The following is a 16,873-nucleotide window of genomic DNA, read 5'->3' on the forward strand; positions in this document are numbered from 1 at the left end:
TTGGGGCATGGGGTACAGAGAGGCTCCCAGCCTGGCCCACCTCATCAGGGGATCGATCCAGTTCTCGCTCACATGGGCGGTCTCGTAGATGAGGCTCCATTCGTCCTTGATCCAGGAGCACAGGCTTAAGGGGTTGAACAAGAACCCGAGGAACTGAGAGAGAAATAGGACCCTGAGGGAGGCGGCTCAAGCCCAGACCCCCTGCAGCCAGGTGAAGCTCCCAGTTCCCCACACAAAGCCAATGTCCAGGGGGCAGGTGTGGCTAACACACTGTGAGAGGAAGCCTCTGTCCACGCCAGGGTAGGAGGCCCCTCAGGACAGGCCCTCCCTCCCCAGAACAGAGAGGGGAGCCCAACTGCTGCTCACCTGCCCCCCATGCTGGTCTGGGGTGCCTACTCTGGGGGGCTGGCTGCCCACCTCATTCTGGAGCATGCCGCAACCCAGCAGGACCCATCCCCCTGGTGGGGGCCCAGTGCCGGCCGGAGCTGACTGCTCAGAACTGGAAGGCCCACACCCACTTCTGGAGCATTCCTAGTGGGGACAGATGGACTGCGGCCTGCCTCCCTCACCCCATGGGTTCTAGAATTCCAAGAACGGAGTTGCATTGTTTTTTGCCACTGCCCCTGCCAGGGGTGGGCTCCAGGACTGACCCGCCCAGCCAATCCACTGAAGTTGTCTTCCCTGGCAGGGCCTCTTGTGCCCTCGGGAGGGCCCAGCCCTGCCACAGCAGGAACTTCCAGCGGCCCCAGGCTCCTGTTTTCTAGTCTGGGCCTCTAGTCTACCAGGTTTGGTTCTAGAAGGCACAGCACAGCTTAGCTTCTCAGTGGAGGCCGGCTATCTGGGAACTGGACAGAGGGGGTTGTCCATTGAGTGTCCAGCCACTCCATTGGCTGGAGTGGCCCTAGCCAAAGGAGGTGGCCATCTGCACTGCTGAGAGGAAGCTCAGTCCCCCACCCCTTATCTGAGGGTCAGCTATGCCAAAGGCCTATCGGGGGGCTGCTCTGTAAGGGGCATGCACCAAGCTGAGCCACATCCCAGCTTTGAGGGTCTAGTCTGGTCAAGGGGACCACCACAGACCACTCAAACCAGGTGCCCAGAAAACTGGCTGTAAGGCGACGCCACGTTCTGAGTCCCCCAGGAGAGCTTTGTGTGGACACAGGAAATATGATGCCCCCATCTGGGTCCCCTACAGCGTGTCCTGGGCCGTGGGCCTTGACTGGGGGTGGGCCAGGCAGCATGCGGGAGAGGTATGTGTCAGCAGCTGGGTCCCCGCTGTGGGCCTCTGGGCTCTGTGGGTCTGGGCCTACTGCCCCTGGGGCTGCTGTGGGGCTGCATGTCCGGCCCCTCACAGCTGCAGTGAACTCGGAGAGGCCAGGCTGTGGGATAGCCACGGGCAAGGGGAGCAGTGGGGTAGCACCGCCACAGCCATGTCCTCATCTCCACCTCCCCTTGGGCCTCCACATCCTTCTTCATGCAGTGGCTGCCAGGTGTCCTTCTACAGCCTTTTGTGGCTTCTCCACTTGACAGTCTGGCCCCTCCCCAACCACCACCCAGGAGCCCCTCCCCACCTTCCCTGCCCCACAGTGGTCTTCTCAGCTGCAGGCCCGTGGCTACCATCCATCATCTCTCTCCTGCCCTCCCAGGTTCATTGCTGTCTTTCACCTGCTACCACTTCTTGCCTAAAGGGGCTCTGGGGTCTCCGCTACTCTTGTTCCTGGCAGATGCTCCCTGCTGCTCCATCCCTGCCCTCCCACTCAGCATGTCAGCTGGTCTGCTGCCCCCACCCATGGACAGGGCTTCCCAAAACGAGGTCACCATTCTCCCTGGGTGTGAAGAGAGGGCAGCCCCTCAGGGAACATGCTGGAATGGGGGCGGGGTTCTGGGGTAGGTTCTCTGGCTGTCTGGAGAATTCCAGTGTGTGAACAGGGTTCCTTGGGGTGAGCAGGATTGCTACTCCCCTGGCCCCAGAGCCACATCCAGCACTGAGTCCCATGGAGACCATAGCCGAGGCTGCCTGAGAACCAGCTTAGTGCCTCGTCATCGCTCACCATGACAGTGGCAGCACCCCAGGTGTGGTCTGTGGGGAGCTTCCAGGGAGGGGCCCCAGGGCAGCCATACCATTCCCAACAGCTTGGCAGGTGGACCCAATGGGACTGAAGAGGGAGGTGGGGCAGGGGCAGAGGAGAGAGGACACAAGGTGCCACTGCACCCCTGCAGCTCCCAGCTCCCTTGGGAATTTGTGTGGGCTGTTTCCAGGACTCTTTTTTTTTTTTTTTCCAGGACTCTTCTAACAGAAAATCTCTGGGGGAGGTAAATGCATTGGGGGCACTGGGCTGGCCATGTGTAGCCAGCCCTCTGCATGCCTGTGCTGGGTCTGCACTGTGAGGCAGCCCCGGGGGGTCCTGTGCCGCCACCTCTGGGTTCAGGTCAAGGCTGCTCTAGGGTCAGCTCCAGGGCTGCAAGAAATGAAGACCTGGTTTAAGATAACTATGCAAGCGTTTCGCCCTGTGAACTCTTTGTTTTTGTGTAGCTGGGAAACCCCATCATTAAAGTAAACCACAACCTTGGGTCAGCACCTTCTCTGTGTGCCTTCTCAGGGACACACTTAGAGCACTCCTGGGGCCCATGACCTGCGCTTCTCTGAGAGTGGTTTCCCTGGTCTGGTGATGCCCCCGAGCTGAATGAGGAGCAAGCCAGTCGGCCAGAGCCTGGTCCCAGAATGGGCTCTGCTGCTCACTTGCTGAGTGACACTGGGCAAGTTACCAAACCTCTCTGTGCCTCAGTTTCCTCAACTGTGGGGTGAGTGCCAGCAGGATGACCTCCCTGGGTGGCTGTGACGATGAAGCAAGAACTGCTCACAGATGAAAAAAAAAAAAAAAGAACTGCTCACAGATGAAGCCTGACCCATAGCAAATGCTCCATGGGAGCTGGCCAGCAAAGGACAGTGGGCCTCAAGCCCAGGCTTCGTGGTCCTGCTGGCCCCAGAGTCTGGGTGTCTCAGCTTTCTACACAAATAACAGAAGTGGCCCTGGGCAGGGCTGGTGTGCAGCCTCCCCCGATGAGGTGCCCGTCCTCAGGGCCTGCTCGGGACTTTGCTCCCTTACCTGCCCCTGAGTCCCCCACGCCACGCAGCCTCTTTTGGAAGGACAGGCTGCCCTGGGTCTGCAGCTTGGTCATGAGTCAGAAGGGAAGTCTCTGGAAGCCCAGACTCCAAACAGGCAACAGACCCCTGTCAGCACTCACCAGGACCCTAAGGAATGGGAGTCAATCCCCCGGGGACAGAGAGAGCATCTGTGCAGCCATGAGAGGGTACCAGCTTGTCATAAACACAGAATAAACCCAGCAGGGTTTCTTCCATTAAAATGAGGAAAGGGAGATCCCTGGGTGGCACAGCGGTTTAGCGCCTGCCTTTGGCCCAGGGCGCGATCCTGGAGACCCGGGATCGAATCCCACGTCGGGCTCCCGGTGCACGGAGCCTGCTTCTCCCTCTGCCTATGTCTCTGCCTCTCTCTCTCTCTCTCTCTCTCTCTCTCTGTGTGACTATCATAAATAAATAAAAATTAAAAATTTTTAAAAAAATAAAATGAGGAAAGGTAAGAGGTTGGCAGTAGATGGGACACATATCTACCCTTGGGTTTGAGAAGAAAACGTAGGGGGCGCCTGGGTGGCTCATATGGTGAAGCATTTGCCTTCAGCTCAGGTCATGATCCCAGGGTACTGGGATCGAGTCCCACCTCGGGCTCCCTGCTTCTCCTTCCCTCTCTCCCTCTGTGTTCTCTCTCTCTCACAAATAAATAAAATCTTAAAAAAAAAGAAGAAGAAAAGGTGGGGCAGGTGGGGGTGGCTTACCTTGCACATTTTGTCCAGGGGCTGAGACCTGATGATGTCAGAGAAGAGCTGGAAGCCGAGTTCGTCCAGCTGGAACGTGGCCAGGTAGCAGATCACTAAGGAGACAAGGCTGGTGAGTGTGGGGACAACCGTGGGGTGTCCTCCCCTGCGCCCCCTAGCATCTGATCTTGGGGCCAAGCATGGTGGGTGGCCAGGGGCAGGAGCTTCACCTGGCACCACAGGAAAGTGACAAGATGATGCAAGAGTACAAATGGCGCTGTCTCACACAGGGGAGTATGTGGTGGCTTTCACAACACTTCCCTGCACCCTAACTCATTTGATGAGTTCTCAGAAATTCCCTGCATAAAAGTAAAATCATTTTGGATTTCAGTTTGTTAATGCTAAGAGACCAAATGGCCTCGAAGCCAACTGGCACATGAACCTCCCTGGGCTTGGTGAGGGGCCTCTGAGGCAGGGACTATTTGCCATACCCATGGGTAGGTGGGCCAGTGATGTGCTGCTGGTGAGCCAAGTGTCCTGCAGTGCGGGCAGAGTACAGGAGCCAGCTCAGCTACCCAGCACCCTGCACTCTCCTCTTCTCCTGGGCAGGAGCACGAGGCCTAGTGCAGGGGCTGGGGGTGGGGGCTGAACCAACTCCCTCACTGGAGACACTGGTCACTGTGCCCATAATGTTCCCCACATGCCAGAAGGACAGGTGGCCATTAGGGGTCTGCAAGAAGCCAGGCAGAGACATCTCATGTTTAATCCCCTGCTGGACAGTCCCAACTGTGGCCATCAGGCTGGCCTTGCCCCTAGTCCTCAGGCTTTGAGGGGTCAGAAACTTGGTAGATGATAAAGGCTCCTCATTTCACCCGGGCTGGCCTTTTAGAGGCATTCTCTCTAAAGCAGACTGTGCCCCTCTCAGGGATCAGAGGCTCTGCTCCTGGACAGCAGGGCCTGAGGTCCGCCTGCCTGGAGCCTGGCCCTCAGCCTGCAGCCTGGCCCTCAGTGGGCCTGGAGTCCGTGTCCATGTCTGTCAGGTGGATTGTGGTCTGCCCACCCAGGTAAGGGGCTGTGGGAGACCACGGAAAGCAAAAGTGCTGCAGAAACATCAGGAACTGGTGTCCAGTGCGAACCCAGGGAGTGTCCATCTGCTGCCACCTCACTGGGTCACCCCTGCTGTTGTGAGGCTGTGGCCCTCGTGCAGGAGGCCAGCGCAGCAGGCCCGGCCCATGGAGACACCTACCCTCAAAGAGGTTGTAGTCAGCCCGTCGGCAGAGCCAGCCGGCCCGCACGTAGAAGGCATCCACCACCACAGCCAGCAGCTTCCGGTACTCTAGGCACCCCGACAGCACCTCTAAAATGAATGCCTGCTTCTGGGGGCTCAGTGTCTAGAAAAGAAACAGCTGGGAGGGGGCCAGGGCCAGGGCCAGGCGTCCCCTCTGTGCCAGGGGAGAGCCAGTCAGGGCACCTCTCCCAGAGCAGGTGGTGAGCCCACGGCAGACCCCAGGATGCGGTCCCCCAGGGGCTCCTGGTAGTGACAGCGAGCTGGGGGCCCAGACAGAAATGAGCCATTCAAACCAACAACCCCAAAGGATGAAGGTGTGATTTCATGTACAGGAGCCCTGGGAGGAGCTGGATCCCCAGGACAGCATATGGGGTGAGGGGAGCCGGGATGGGGTGAGGCAGGCAGCTGGGGTTTCACAGGGACAGTTTGGGTGGGGAAGATGAGGAAGTTCTGGCGGTGGAGCGTGGGGAAGTGGGGATGTATTAACACCATCAAACCCCGTGCTTTACATGGTTAAGGTGGCAAATTTTACACCACCTTAAAACAGGTAGGCTTTACCACAATGAAAGAAAAGGGCAAACTCTTATAAAGCGTTTCAAATGAATTATTAGAAAAGTAACCCCAAAGAAAAAGAGAACGGTAAGGGGGCCTCTGTGGGACTTGTCAGGTGTGCCAAGCCAGGTGAGGAATTGCCAGGAGCAGGAGGGATTGCACTCTGCTCTCCGGGGGTAGGGGTGGGGGTGGGGGTGGGAGGCAGATGCCAAGGAGCCTTTCCTGCAAACATCCTGGGAATACGTTTTGGGTAACTTTACACCCTGTTCCTGTTCCCTTTAACCCAGCAATCACACTTCTGGGAACCTAAGGGAACCCTCCAAAATGCAGGAGATACCCACACACTAGAAGTTTAGGGCATTTAATAAAACTCTTTAAAGCTTTTTTCCCCCCATTGTCTGCCTTGTTATGAGCTTGAAATGTCAGCGGTTTCTGCCTGTGTCTGGCTGGCCTTTGCCATTTGGCGATCCCGTCGAAACTGAGGAGGGCCCTAACCGAATGTGCTTGAATGTCACCCTTGCACAGCTCTTTATGCTGAAAGACAAAATGTTTTCCCTTGCTGCTGGACATACATTCCAAACTTTTCAACTTTAGGAGAAAACAAAAAACCCCGTATCTTTCTGCATTAAATTTTAGACTAGCTCATATATGTTGTATTAAACCTGCCATATCAATTGTAATGTACAGATTTTGCAAATACTATGCTGTATGTGATGCCCAACTGTATCCGCAATGTACATGTAATACATTCATGCCCAATAAATGTTTTACTTCTTTCTGAAAACAAAAAGAAGTTCAAGGTAAAGGGAGAAAGTAAGAGCCTAATTTTAACCAGGGGCATGGGGGGTGCTGTCTCCCATCGCAGGGGAGCAAGGCACCCACAGCCGTGATGCTCCTGCAGAACTTAGAATGTGGCCACAGGACAGATAATGTGGGATGAAGCCCGGGTGTGCACCTGGCCCCTGACAGGTGCAAAGCATATCAAAATCAACTCACCTGCAGAGTTGTTAAAAAAATTTTTTACCAATATATTAGATACATTTTGGTATCTCATTTTATTTTGCATTTTTAAAGAAGATTTTATTCATTTATTTGGCACACAGAGAGAGAGAGAGAGAGCACAAGCAGGGTGAGCAGCAGAGGGAGAGGGAGATCCCAGGACCCTGAATTGGGAAGGCAGCCGCTTACCCCACTGAACCACCAATGAGCCCCTTATTTTTCATTTTTTTTTTATTATCAGTGAAATTTTCATACATTTACTGGATATTTATTTGTACTTTTGTGAATTATCAGTTTATATTCTTGGCTAACTTTTTATTGGGATGATATTTTCCTGAATTTTATGAGCTCTTTATATAGTGAGACAATTAACATATTCATTAATATGATAGTTATTTTTGTGAGTTTGTAATTGGTCCTTTAACTTTGCGTATTTTTTGGCACAGAGGTTTCTCTTTTTTTTTTTTTTAAAGATTTTATTTATTTATTTATTCATGAGAGACAGAGCGAGAGAGAGGCAGAGACAGGCAGAGGGAGAAGCAGGCCCCATGCAGGGACCCCGACGTGGGACTCGATCCTGGGTCTCCAAGATCACACCCTGGGCTGCAGGCGGCGCTAAACCGCTGCGCCACCAGGGCTGCCCGGTTTCTCTTTTTTCTGAGGCCAAATCTATCTTTTCCTTCATGGTTTCTTCACCTGTTTTCAGAGAAATGGGACCACCTGAGGGGTCCTGGAAAAGCCGCAGGACCTGGGAGAGCCTCTGTTCCCATGCGTGTGGTGGGGGCATCTGTATGTTGTCTCAGCAGACAGTGTCGCTCCCCCCGCATCACAGGGGCTGGAAGCCCGAGGATCATGTTCTTCTGTGGGTTCTGCCTCTGTGGTTCTGGACACAGCTTGGTCCTGCCCTAGGAGAGCCAGCAGGGCGTGAGAGACGACTCCCCTCTTCCTTCCCCGGCAGAGGTGACAGATATGCCATAGGTGCTGCACAGCGTAGCCCTGGCTGTCCCAGACTTGGGTTCTGAAGCCTTCCCCACAGCTCCCCAGCTGTACTAAATCCCTGGCTCCTCCCAGTGCCTGGTAAGGGCCCAGGTAGTTAGGTTCTCATGCTAATACTCTCCTGTGATGCCCTCTGCTCTCAGGCTCCATTGCAGGCTTCTGGTCTCCTCAGTTTTGGCATGTTGGGGTGGGGGGCTCAGGGTCCATTCCTCCCGCCCAGTTTCTTCACTCTCTGCACTCACCCCCTGGGGCACCTCATCCAGTGGCAAGGCTGAAAACCTGCCCTTCCCAATGTGTGTCCCCAGCCAGCCTTCCCAGACTCCCAAAAGCTCTGTCTCCACCTGTTCCTCCCCCCATCTCACCCCCTGGTTTCTGCCTGAGGCCAGCCTCCGGGGCTTTGCCCCAACCTGCCCCTCCCCAGCCTTCCCATCTCATAAGCACAACCCCTGCTCCCAGCTGTCCAGACCAGACCCCTTGATGCCTCCCTCTGCCTCCCACCCAACACCTCACGGGTGGGCCAGGGGAACCCAGCTGTGCTCTGGCTTCTCCTCTTGCCTGTCCTCTATTTCCAACCTGGCCACCAAGTGAGATCATGTCTGTCCTTCTTTAGAACCTTCCAGAAGGAGTCCTTACAGCGGCCGGTGAGGCCCTATGGGGACTGCTCTGGGTCCCTCTGAGTTCTTACCCAACCATGGTTCCACTCCAGCCCCACTGGTCTCCTTCTGCTTCTCCAGCATTGGAGTGTCCCCTCTAGGCCTCTGTGCTGGCTGTTCCCTCTGCCTGCAATGCTTGTCCCCACACACTTGCTCCTTCACTCTCACTAGGTCTTTGCTCAGGTGCTCCCTGACCTCCCCACAGTCAGATGCTGGCCAGCCGTCTCACCTAGCAGCACACACTGGCAGTTATTCGCCCTTTCCTGCTAAAATGTCACCCTGGTGCTCATGAGGGAGGGAAGGGGACGTCCTGCCTCCACGGGATGTACAGATTTTGCAAATACTATGCAAAGGCTGGGCACACATGGGGTTTCCTTCCACGGTCAGCTTTGGTCCCTGCAGGCAGGCTTCTGCGCCAGTTTCCCCCTCATGGCCCTCTGACCCCCAGACTATGCCCACACCGGGCACGCTTTGTCCAGCACAGCCCAGGGATCTGTGCAGACAGGTCAGAAAGCAGTGAGTCAGCGGGGCCAGAGCCCAGGCTGCATGACTCTGCAGGATGCCTGCCCACAGTATCCCCCCTGCCCCCATCTCTGAGGCTCAGACAACAGTGACTCTGCTTCTCATGAATTACGTCCGCGTTTGGGAAGTGTGAGTATGTATTTTTAATAAGGTCAGAGCCTTGAGCCCGAGGCTGGAAGCCCTGATGCTGTAAGTCCCCAGTAAGGAGGTCAGGCAGGGCTGCATGGGGCCCGGGGCCTAGAACACATAGAACCATGTGGTAAATGACACCCTGCCCCATGGGGGAGGCTGGGCCCAGGGCCAGGTCCTCACTGCTAAGGAAGGTCAATGTAGCTGGTCACAGAGAAGAGACTGAGGCCTGATGGGGGTCAAAGGGCACTGAGCTCCAGACCACTTCCTTCTGGCCAGACTGGCAGAGGATTGCTGAGGCTGAGCTGGCCGGGCTTTCTCCAAAAGGAGGTAAAACAAGGGCGGAGTTGCAAAGAGGGCCCCAGTACCAGAGCTGAGCCTTAGCCCCAAACCAGCCTCGGTCATGGAACCCAGAGGGTGGTGGTTACCCAAGGGCCTCTGAGTTTTCTGATACCATGGCCCTTGGCCAGCCCCCAGGGGGGCGGCAAGCCTTTGGGTAACAGTTTCATGGACAGTCCTGAGAGATGGGGGGCCTGGGGCAGAGGACTCAGAGGCCTGCAAAACTGCCCACCATCAGCAGCCCCTGTAGGAGTTCCCAGATCCAGCTTGTCTGTCAGCACCACAGAGTTCAGGCAAGTGAGACGGGGGCCCAGGGCAGGAAAGGGGCTGGGGTGCATATTTCAGCACCATGCAGAATACCTAGGGTCCCCTGCTAATCTGTGATGCCAAAACCAAAGCCAGGGGAAGAAGCAGAGAGAGAAAGCTGAGGTTGCCAGATGTTGACATAACCCCTCCTCCATTCTTCCTGCCCAACAGAAGAATGCCATCTCATCATGGTTGGTATGCTCAGTGAGAACTTTTTCCAGACCCCTGCTGATAGAGCCATGTAGCAAATGGCTTTTTTTTTTATTCAGGAGAGACACATCGAGAGAGAGAGAGAGAGAGAGAGAGAGAGGCAGAGAGAGAAGCAGGCTCCATGCAGGGAGCCCTACGTGGGACTCGATCCCAGGTCTCCAGGATCATGCCCTGGGCTGAAGGCAGCACTAAACCGCTGAGCCACCCGGGCTGCCCGCAAATGGCTTTAATCAATGAGATTTAATGGCTAATTGTCAGGTGTGGCCTCCAAGAAAGCTCTTAGAAAGTTAGGCAGATTCACCTGGTACCTGCCTTATGCTATTTGCCTTTCTCCTCTTTTTACCTGGGATATGGATGCAATGCTGGAGACAGGGCAGCCATTTTGTGGCTATAAGACAAAGGTATATTCTAAGGAGGGCCAAGCAGAGAGGAAGGAGAATGTATTCCTTTTTTTTTTTTTTTTTTTTTTTTAGGAGAATGCATTCCTAATGACACTACAGAGCTGCTGCGCCCACCCTAGACTGCCAGTCTGCAGAACGCTTCTTATATAAGCAAAGATATCTCTAATTTTGTTAAGCCATTACTTTTCTGGATTTTTTTTACAGCTGGCTCGCCACATGGGCCTCTGGGAGTGTGTGGTAGGGGAAGGAGTGGCCAAAGGCAGCACTCAGCATTCATCCCCCCTACAGGAAACTCTCAAGTCCACCATCATGGTGCTCAAATGAGATGATATTTGTTCCAAAGTGAGATTACCTGTGGGGAGCAGATGAGGAGTGGTGCAGGGAGGAACTCCTTCTCATCCCCATCCCTCCTGAGGGTCCGGCCAGGGAACACAGAATAACCCAGGCTTTCGGGCCAGTGCAGGCTGCTTGCTGACCACAAGCCTGGTTGCTGGTACCATCACCCCCTCCCCCTTCCATCCCTCCTCCTTTCTTAGCTCCAGTCAGGCCCTCAGCGCTGCTGTCAGGTCGCCTGGAGGCTGTCATCTGGAGAGGCTAGACCCCCATGTCTCAGTGCCTACACCCACAGTGGCAAGGAGGGATCCCTTTCTGATCTATAGATCAATCTGCAGAGAGAAAGTCAGTGTGTCCTTTCCCCAGTCGACAAGTCCTTGGACCTTTCCCCACCCTTCAGTCAGACCTCCTCTCCACCTGGTCCCCGGAGCCCAGCATTCTGGTAGCAAACCTCAGTGTGCCAACCTGGCCCCTCCATCCTTGGCCTCCCCCAGGAGGCTCCTTGTCTGAAATGTCCTGGGGCTGCTGTAACAAGTTACCACAAACTTGGCAGCTGAAAACAATAGGGATGACAGAAGTCCAGAACTGAGGTGTTGCAAAGTCGGTGCCTTCTTGGGGCTCAGAGGGAGAGTTCACGCTGTGCTTCTTCCCAGCTGTGGGTGGCTGCGGCAATCCTGGTGTCCATAGCACACAGACGTATCACCCTAACTCTCCTCTGGGGTCACATGGCCTTTTTCCTTCTGTCTCTTTGTGTCCAGAGTTTTCTTTTCTCATAAGGTTTCTAGACACTGGATTTGGGGCTCAGCCTAAATCAAGGATGATCTTATTTTGAACTTCTTAATTATATCTGCAAAGACGGCATTTCTAAATGAGGTCACACTCACAGGTAACCAGCAGTTATGACTTCAACATATCTTTTTTGGCACCAATAAACCTGCCCTCCACCAGAAGGCGGGTTCGTTTGTGTGCGGGGTCACTTTCTTCCAGGTGAGTCTTGAGCCTTGGTCTACCAGAAAGCCGTGGATGAAACCAATTTTCTGATGGCTGGAGGCAAGACTGTGTTGTCCCGAGTGCATTAGTCTCCAGCACCACCTGCCTGGACTCAAGGTAGACATTTGAAAGGATCTAGGAGAACCAGTGAGTCAGAAAATGCAGCGGGGGATGCCTGGGTGGCTCAGCAGTTGAGCATCTACCTTTGGCTCAGGTCGTGATCCTGGGGTCCAGGATTGAGTCCCGCATCAGGCTCCCTACGGGGACCCTGCTTCTCCCTCTGCCTGTGTCTCTGCCTCTCTCTGTGCATCTCTCATGTATAAATAAAATCTTTAATAATAATAATAATAATAAAAACGCAGCTGCCTCTTCACCTGTGTGAGCGTTAGGGCCCCTGTCAGGGACCCAGAGTAGAACCCAGCGCTTGGCTGGCATGTGGGCCTCCTCCCCACAGACACGCACACATGGAGCATCACGGCAGGACTTGCCAGTAACGATCTGTTAGTTGTGGGGGAAAGTGCCCCCCCCCCATTTGTTGTAATGAACCCAACTTTCTGTAATGGTGGTTACTGAGAAATCAAGACATTAACTGTGTGTGCTGAGCAGTGTGGGGGGAGGAAGCCTCGGGGGGACAGGGTCCTGAGGACGCAGCAGAGGCACTAGGGAGCCTGTTTGGTGTCAGAAGGTGGGAGATTCGGGTGAGGTCTCTCTTTTAGGACAAGAGTAGCAGCAGCAGTCATGGCTGATGGCAAATACGTTTGGCCGGCGTATGGGGGAGCTGCCACAGCCAAGCCTGAGCAGCAGAGGGGCCAGGCTGCAAGGGGGCACTAGGGAGCTGGTTCTGGCTGGGGACAGAGCATAGTGGCCTGGCCCCTGGCTGTCCTCATCACCTCCCCACTATGCCTAGGGTCTCAGGGCAAGAGCTCAAGAGAGGGGTGCAGAGTGAGGGTGGGGAGCGCTCCCCAATCCCTGCCCAGTCCCTGTGGATTGCCCAGCCCAGCTAGCGGAGTGAAACTGCAGAGCAGGTCCTGGGTCAGCAGTCCCAGGCTTTCTCTTGGGGGAGAGTCTCTGGTTCCTGGAACCCCTCCAGCCCTGTGTACACTGCCCAGCGCCCCGGGCCCTTCTGCAGGCCACTCCCACCCACCCTGTCCTCTGTCCAGGTTTCCAGGCTGCTGTACCACAAGCAGGAAAATGCCCTCCCACACCCGGAGGGAGAGGGAGTCCACCTGTGGCCTGGGGCCCGGCAGAGGCCACGGCTGAGCAGGTAATGGGGCCAGAGGTGGGGCCTGGCCACAGCTGCCTCTCCAGGGGCAAGCACCCTAAATAGCTCACAAGGGACCTGGGAAAGAAATGCAAGTGTGGCAGCAATTAGAGGCAAACCTCCCAGAATTAGTGGCCGCAGCCCCTTCCAGTGGATGCAGGTGTTCTCCTGCCACTGGATGGCAATGGGCAGGCAGCAGGCCCGGTGGCAGTCCTACAGCATTTCCCAAGGTGGACCTGACCCCCTCCAGAGGCTCCATCCCCCAGGGCCCATGTCTCAAAGTCCTGAAGGCAAGACCCCTGCAACACATGCTCCTCGGGCTCCCTGAGCACCCACCCTTGATGGATGGACTGATGGACACATGGCCAGAGTCCTGGATCCCAGGGAGGCCTTCAAGGGCTGTTGAGGTAGCAGGAGGTACTACAGTGCACGGCTCCCTTGCAGGCCCTCCAGCCCAGCCATGGGGTGGGGACCGTGTGGGGGCATAGGGATGGAGCTGGGCAGCTGGGGGGAAGGCCCCTTATTTCTTCCAGGTGTGGGTCACAAGATGAAGGAGCTGAGGGCTCCTGTGGGCCATGCTGCCTTGGCCAGCCCCTGACTCTGTTGGAGGTTGGTCAGCTCACTGGCTGCCCATGCAGAGCCTCCCTGGGGAGGAAGCTGACTCTTAGCTATCTTCAGTTTTGGAAGGTACTGTGCAGATATGTCCCGGGTCACGGTGCTGTGGTTTCCTCTCACGAGACTGGTCCAATGCGTATTCTGGATGCCAGGAATGCCTCTTGAGGTAGAGGGGTCCCAGCCCTGAAGGGCTCCCTGGGAGACACGGCAGCCACCATTGCCACATACAGTGACGTTGAGCATGCCCAGCCTTTGGATGGCGAGGCGCTAAACCCACAGCCTCTCCCCAGGTGGGAAAGAAAGCAGCTGTGAGGAAGGAATTTGATGTTGTTTTGCTAGAAAGTAACTAGCTATAGGACATGTGTTGCTGGCACGCCTCCCAGCAGGCCCAGAGCTGCCATGCTAATCCTACCTGCAGGGAGGTAGACGCAGCCTCCAGGAACTGCTCAGGAATGTCCTTCTCAGGCTTAAATTTGTTCAATTGCTCAATGACAGTTTCAATGCATTTTCCATAGTAGGCCATCTTCCCAGAGCAGGAGCCTAAAAGAAAACCACTCCAGGTCATGCCCTCCATGACCTCTAGGCTATCAGCTCAGCAGGTGGCGAAGGCAGCCACAGAACACTTAACAACAGATGGGCCATCCCCCCGGGAGCCTGGTGCCTCTCACAGTGAGGCCTGCTAGCTGTGGTGACCCCGGGCCTGCTTCCTGGACTGTGTCCCTGTAGGCCTCTACCACCTGAGAGGCCTAGGCTGGCCTTGGGGAACTGTCACCCACAGCCCCTAGAGGCTCCCAGGCTTCCCCCATGTAGCCCCAAGCCCTACAACTGTACACAGGTGGGGATGAGCCCTGGGAGGGGAGGGGGGCTCTGAGCATCTCAAAGCCCAGCTGGGGTTCAGTGACTGTTTATATAGCAGGTTTTGCCCAGAGGGGTGGGTGACGTGATCCTAAAAGGTTGGGGCGAGGAGAATCCTCAGGTCACCAGATTCAACACCCCCATTTTAAAGACAAGGGACCCAATACCCAGAGAGGTTGCATAGTCAGATATGTGGTCAGACCTTGTATGGGCACTGAATGTTCTAGAAACATACTAGCTCTAGGAGACCAGTTTGCCCAGAGACCCTCTCCGGGAGACCTCGGAGAAGCTGCTTGGGGTGGGGCTGGGGCCTAGGAACTGGTTCTAACAGGGAGCCCCCAACTCACCCTTAGAGGGGAGTGTCCAGGCCAGCAGAGGTTCCTCCCTACCTGCCTCTCTTGTTCAATGCTACCAGAAACCCTGCTGGTCTTTCCAGCACCCACTGTTGGCAAAGCCAGGCTGCTAGTGCCCTGGGGACAGTGGAGGAAACTCCCCTCCCAATAAGGTGGAAGGGCTCCAGATAGCAGCCCCCAGACCTAGACCCCCCCACAGGATGGAGACTGAGTGGAAAAAAAAACACTGCATACACTGTCCCTGGGGTCCCTGGGGGGATGACGCAGTCCACTGGCTGAGTCCCCCAACTGCTTTAAGGAGTGAGGGCCAAATGCCACCAGACATGTCTGAGAACCGCTGGCATGAATCACTGGAACAAGCCAGCAAGAGGAAGAGCAGAAGCTGACAGCCGGTAAAGCCCAGAAACAACACGCCGCTTCCCAAAGATGAGCGATACAGTATCCAAGAAACGAGGAGTATTGGAGGAAAACAGAGTTCTTGGAAATTAAAATATGGCAGCAGAACTACAGATAGAAATAGAAGAGGTGGGAAGTTAAGCTGAGAAAATCTCCCAGAGAGCATAAAAAGATGAAGAAAGGGGCACCTGGATGGCTCAGTAGGTTAGGCATCTGCCTTCAGCTCAGGTCAGGATCTTGGGGTCCTGGGATCCAGCCCTGCGTCGGGCTCTCTGGTCCTTGGATTGAGCCCCGTGTCGGACTCCCCACCCCATGGGGTGTCTGTTTCACCCTCTGCCTTTCCCTCCCTCTCTGCCCCTCCCCAAACTCATGGGCTCTCTCTCCTTCTCTCAGGTAAATAAAATCTTAAAAAAAAAAAAAAAAAAGATACAGAAAGTAGGAGAAAAATCCCCAGAAAAGCAGGGAACCACTGCAAAGGGTCTAAATGCCAATTGACAGGTGCTCCAGAAAGAGAAGAGAGGCATCATGTGATAGGATGTCCCCCAGCTGAAGGATGGGTTGGTGTCCCTGTGGACAGGGATCCCAAGCACCTTCTGTCACCAAGGGAGACAGAAGCCTAGGAAGGGACCAGAGTGTGGAGTAGCCTTGGATTCCCCTGCAGAGAGAGCCCAGGAAGCAGCAGACAAGGGACTCAGAAGCAGGAGAATTTCCAGTAAGGTGACAGCAGGTGGCAGGCCAAGGACCCCAGAACCAGAGCACAAGCTCCAGCGGCCCTGCACCTGCTTGGGGCGGGGCTTCCTGAGTGTATTTTCCTTCATACTCAGGGAATGAGGCTTTGACACCTGCCTTGGTCAAGGTCGGGATCAGTTGGGGTCCTTTCCCCTCTGCTGGCTGCACACCTGGGCCCCGCACCACCCAGCTCTGCAGGCCTAACTGGGCTGTCCCCTCAGGGGCTGCTCTGGGACCCAGCCCTAGCTGGGCAGGAACAGATGCCCATGGGAGCCTCTCCTGTGTGCAACCAGGAGAAAGTCCTCTCAAAACAGGAAATGCACTGAAACTGGCTTGAAGCTGTGATACCTAGCACAGCCCTGGAAACCCAGCCTCAGGAGGGTCTGGATTCGGAGACCAGTCAGTGGTTCTGCAGAAACCAGGGCAAACTGCAGGTGGCAGCAGCGGAGACCCACAGAGGATTCTAGTGTGAGAGTCCCTATTTCCCCATCAGGTCTTGTCCCAAAGTGCACATGAGCATCAGCACTGAGTGAGCTAGCTACTGGCATGGCCTGGATGCTGTGGCTGCCCCAGCGGCAACCTAGAGCCACGTGGGCCCAGGAGAAAGGACCAGGGACTGAGGCGGGGACACAGGCAGGGCGCAGGCAGGGGCGCAGGCAGGGCACAGACAGACCTCGGGAGGCTATGCATAAGGTGGAGCTCGAGTCCCACGGCTGCTAGGCCACTGAAGATGTGTGGCTTGGCCTATGTGAGGGCAGCAAATCATGACCCCTGCAGCCTGGGCCCGGGCCTTGGTGCTCCTCTGGGTGGGTTGCTGCCCTGCCCCACTCCTCGTCCTGCTGTCCTAACCCTGGCGATGGCGTCACTGACCACACAGAGGGCCACTCGGGGAATCTCTTTACCGGAGGCAGCACTGAGGGGTATGTAGCCAATTCTTTTTCCTTGGTATGGGGATCTGCACTCCAGGGAGCAGGGTCTGCCTGGGTCCCGGCTCCGAGTGAGTCCTCCATGGGGCCTGGCTTGCAGACTGCGGGAATGTCAGGCCTCGGGGTCCCTAGAGGAAATATTGACCTGGAAGAAGTCCTGGAAAAGACATATTTTCACTGCTTGCAATCTTC

At 55.6% G+C, this 16,873-nt stretch overlaps 2 protein-coding genes across 6 annotated transcripts in view; one reads left to right on the plus strand and one right to left on the minus strand.

The window, feature by feature from the left end:
* ZFYVE28 (zinc finger FYVE-type containing 28) overlaps nucleotides 1–16,873 on the plus strand; it is a 159,159-nt gene that overhangs the window by 22,444 nt on the left and 119,842 nt on the right. Inside the window, exon 2 of the mRNA XM_049108572.1 lies at nucleotides 3,868–3,961. The gene's annotated coding sequence lies outside the window, so the exon portion shown is untranslated. The remainder of the gene's footprint in view (nucleotides 1–3,867; nucleotides 3,962–16,873) is intronic.
* The window catches only part of CFAP99 (cilia and flagella associated protein 99), a 40,114-nt gene that overhangs the window by 17,615 nt on the left and 5,626 nt on the right, over nucleotides 1–16,873 (minus strand). For all 5 annotated transcript variants that reach the window (XM_035714198.2, XM_049108576.1, XM_049108577.1 and 2 more), the window contains exons 2-5: nucleotides 13,835–13,962; nucleotides 5,075–5,219; nucleotides 3,850–3,944; nucleotides 41–153 (exon numbers count right to left, since the gene is read on the minus strand). In XM_035714198.2, the coding sequence (XP_035570091.1) occupies nucleotides 41–153; nucleotides 3,850–3,944; nucleotides 5,075–5,219; nucleotides 13,835–13,945 (464 nt within the window). In that variant the 5' untranslated portion in view covers nucleotides 13,946–13,962. The remainder of the gene's footprint in view (nucleotides 1–40; nucleotides 154–3,849; nucleotides 3,945–5,074; nucleotides 5,220–13,834; nucleotides 13,963–16,873) is intronic.

This window comes from Canis lupus, chromosome 3 (genome assembly GCF_003254725.2).
Source record: "Canis lupus dingo isolate Sandy chromosome 3, ASM325472v2, whole genome shotgun sequence".
Classification (NCBI taxonomy): Eukaryota; Metazoa; Chordata; class Mammalia; order Carnivora; family Canidae; genus Canis; species Canis lupus.